Source organism: Eurypyga helias, unplaced genomic scaffold, assembly GCF_000690775.1.
Source record: "Eurypyga helias isolate BGI_N326 unplaced genomic scaffold, ASM69077v1 scaffold33334, whole genome shotgun sequence".
In the NCBI taxonomy this organism is placed as follows: domain Eukaryota; kingdom Metazoa; phylum Chordata; class Aves; order Eurypygiformes; family Eurypygidae; genus Eurypyga; species Eurypyga helias.
In genome coordinates, this window is record NW_010248902.1 from 24379 (window position 1) to 26170 (window position 1792).

The 1792-nt window shown below is 54.7% G+C and overlaps 1 protein-coding gene across 2 annotated transcripts in view; it reads right to left on the minus strand.

Moving 5' to 3' along the window:
* Positions 1-760: 760 nt before the first annotated feature.
* BMP4 (bone morphogenetic protein 4) overlaps positions 761-1792 on the minus strand; it is a 2491-nt gene continuing 1459 nt past the window's right edge. For both annotated transcript variants that reach the window (XM_010151208.1, XM_010151207.1), the window contains exon 2: positions 761-1792. This exon ends at the window's right edge or, in 1 of these variants, runs on beyond it. In XM_010151208.1, the coding sequence (XP_010149510.1) occupies positions 955-1792 (838 nt within the window). In that variant the 3' untranslated portion in view covers positions 761-954.

A 1792-nucleotide genomic window follows, 5' to 3' on the forward strand; every position in this document is an offset into this window, starting at 1 on the left:
TTCCCACTCCCGCAATCACAGAGGACACCAGCCCCACATATGCACCCCCACGGCACAGCTCCCTGTTTTCCAAGCCAAACACAGCCCATCCCAAGCATTCGAGCCAAGGGTTGCAGGACCTAGATACCTCCAGCTGTACCTGCTCGCCTCCGATCACGGAAGCAATTTGGAAAGGACACAGCACAGGTAGCTATTAGCTAACACATATTTAACTGTGCCAGATATCTCTTTTTTTGGCATTGTAATGGGGCGATTTGATCTTCAAAGGCCCCGTGCAAACCTTTGAAGCTTTCCAAAGCAGCCAATCTCCAGTGGGGAGGGGGTTGAAACGTTAATAGTTTTAAAACCTGGGGAATCCTGAAGATGGACATAGGGTATAAAACCCAGTGGGTTTTGCATAAAGCCCTCAGGTAAATCTTCACCTTCTTTTCAAATGCATTTTTTGGTGGGTTGCTTTGCAAAGGCTTGGGCCAGGTTAGCAAGGTCGGCTCTATTCCCAGCACCGGGAGAAGCAGCTCTTAGACCTCCAGGGACCCTCATCTCCCACGTGGAGCAGCCCCGGCACCTCGGCGAGAAATAGAGAGACTAAAATTTGCAAAGCCTTTAAGGGGAAAAAGGGGTGGGTGGGGAAAGCAGAGGAGGTGATGAGGAGGGAAGGGATATTCCCTGCTGCACTCCCAGCCAGCACAGCCTCAGCAGCACCCTGAGAGGCGAGACACAAAATGCGTTTACCTTTAAAATAATGACTCATTTTATTTTTTCTTTTAATATGTAGTTATAAATATATTTTGTCAAAATATATGATCATTATTGTCAAAAAAAACATTTGCACATAAAGTCATAAATAAGGTCAAGGTGAACGTTTAGTTTAGAGAAGAGTCCAGCTATAGAAAGCAGTTCTGGGGTGGGATGGGAGGGAGAGAGAAGGGGAGGAGAGGGCAGCGGAGAAGGGGGTCAGCGGCACCCGCACCCCTCCACCACCATCTCCTGGTAGTTTTTCAGGACCACCTTGTCATACTCATCCAGGTAGAGCATGGAGATGGCGCTCAGCTCCGTGGGCACGCAGCAGGCCTTGGGGATGCTGGAGTTGACGGAGTTCACCAGCGTCTGGACGATGGCGTGGTTCGTGGAGTTGAGGTGGTCGGCCAGAGGGAAGGGGCAGTCCCCGTGGCAGTAAAATGCATGGTACCCCGGGGGTGCCACGATCCAGTCGTTCCAGCCCACGTCGCTGAAATCCACATAGAGGGCATGGCGGCGGCAGTTTTTTTTGTTCTTGCGGGAACGCTGGTGCTTGGGGCTCCGGCGGGCTCTGCGGGTCAGCGCGTGGCCTCGCCCGTCGTGCCCAAAAGTGACCAGGAGCGGCCTGAGCTGAGCCCAGTCCCCGCGCCCTTGAGGTAAAGATCGGCTAATCCTGACGTGTTTGCCCTGATGAGTCTGTGCGTGGTGGAGGTGGGTCACCTCGATCACCAGCCCGTGGTTTGGCTGCTTGTCCTTGGTCCACCGGATCACGGCCGGGCTCACATCAAAGGTTTCCCAGCGCGTCACGTTGTGGTGCACCAGACGCGTGTCCAACAGGCGCGTAATGGCCTGAGCGCGCTCTGACAGCGGCTTCATCACTTCATAAATGTTTATCCGGTGGAAGCCCCTCTCCCACGCCGCGCTCGGCTCCTCCACCTGCTCCCGGTACAGCCGCAGCTCCGCTGAGGAGATCACCTCGTTTTCCGGCACGCTGCTGAGGTTGAAGACGAAGCGGACGCGGGGTGCCTCGCTGGGACCCGGGACGCTCTCCAGG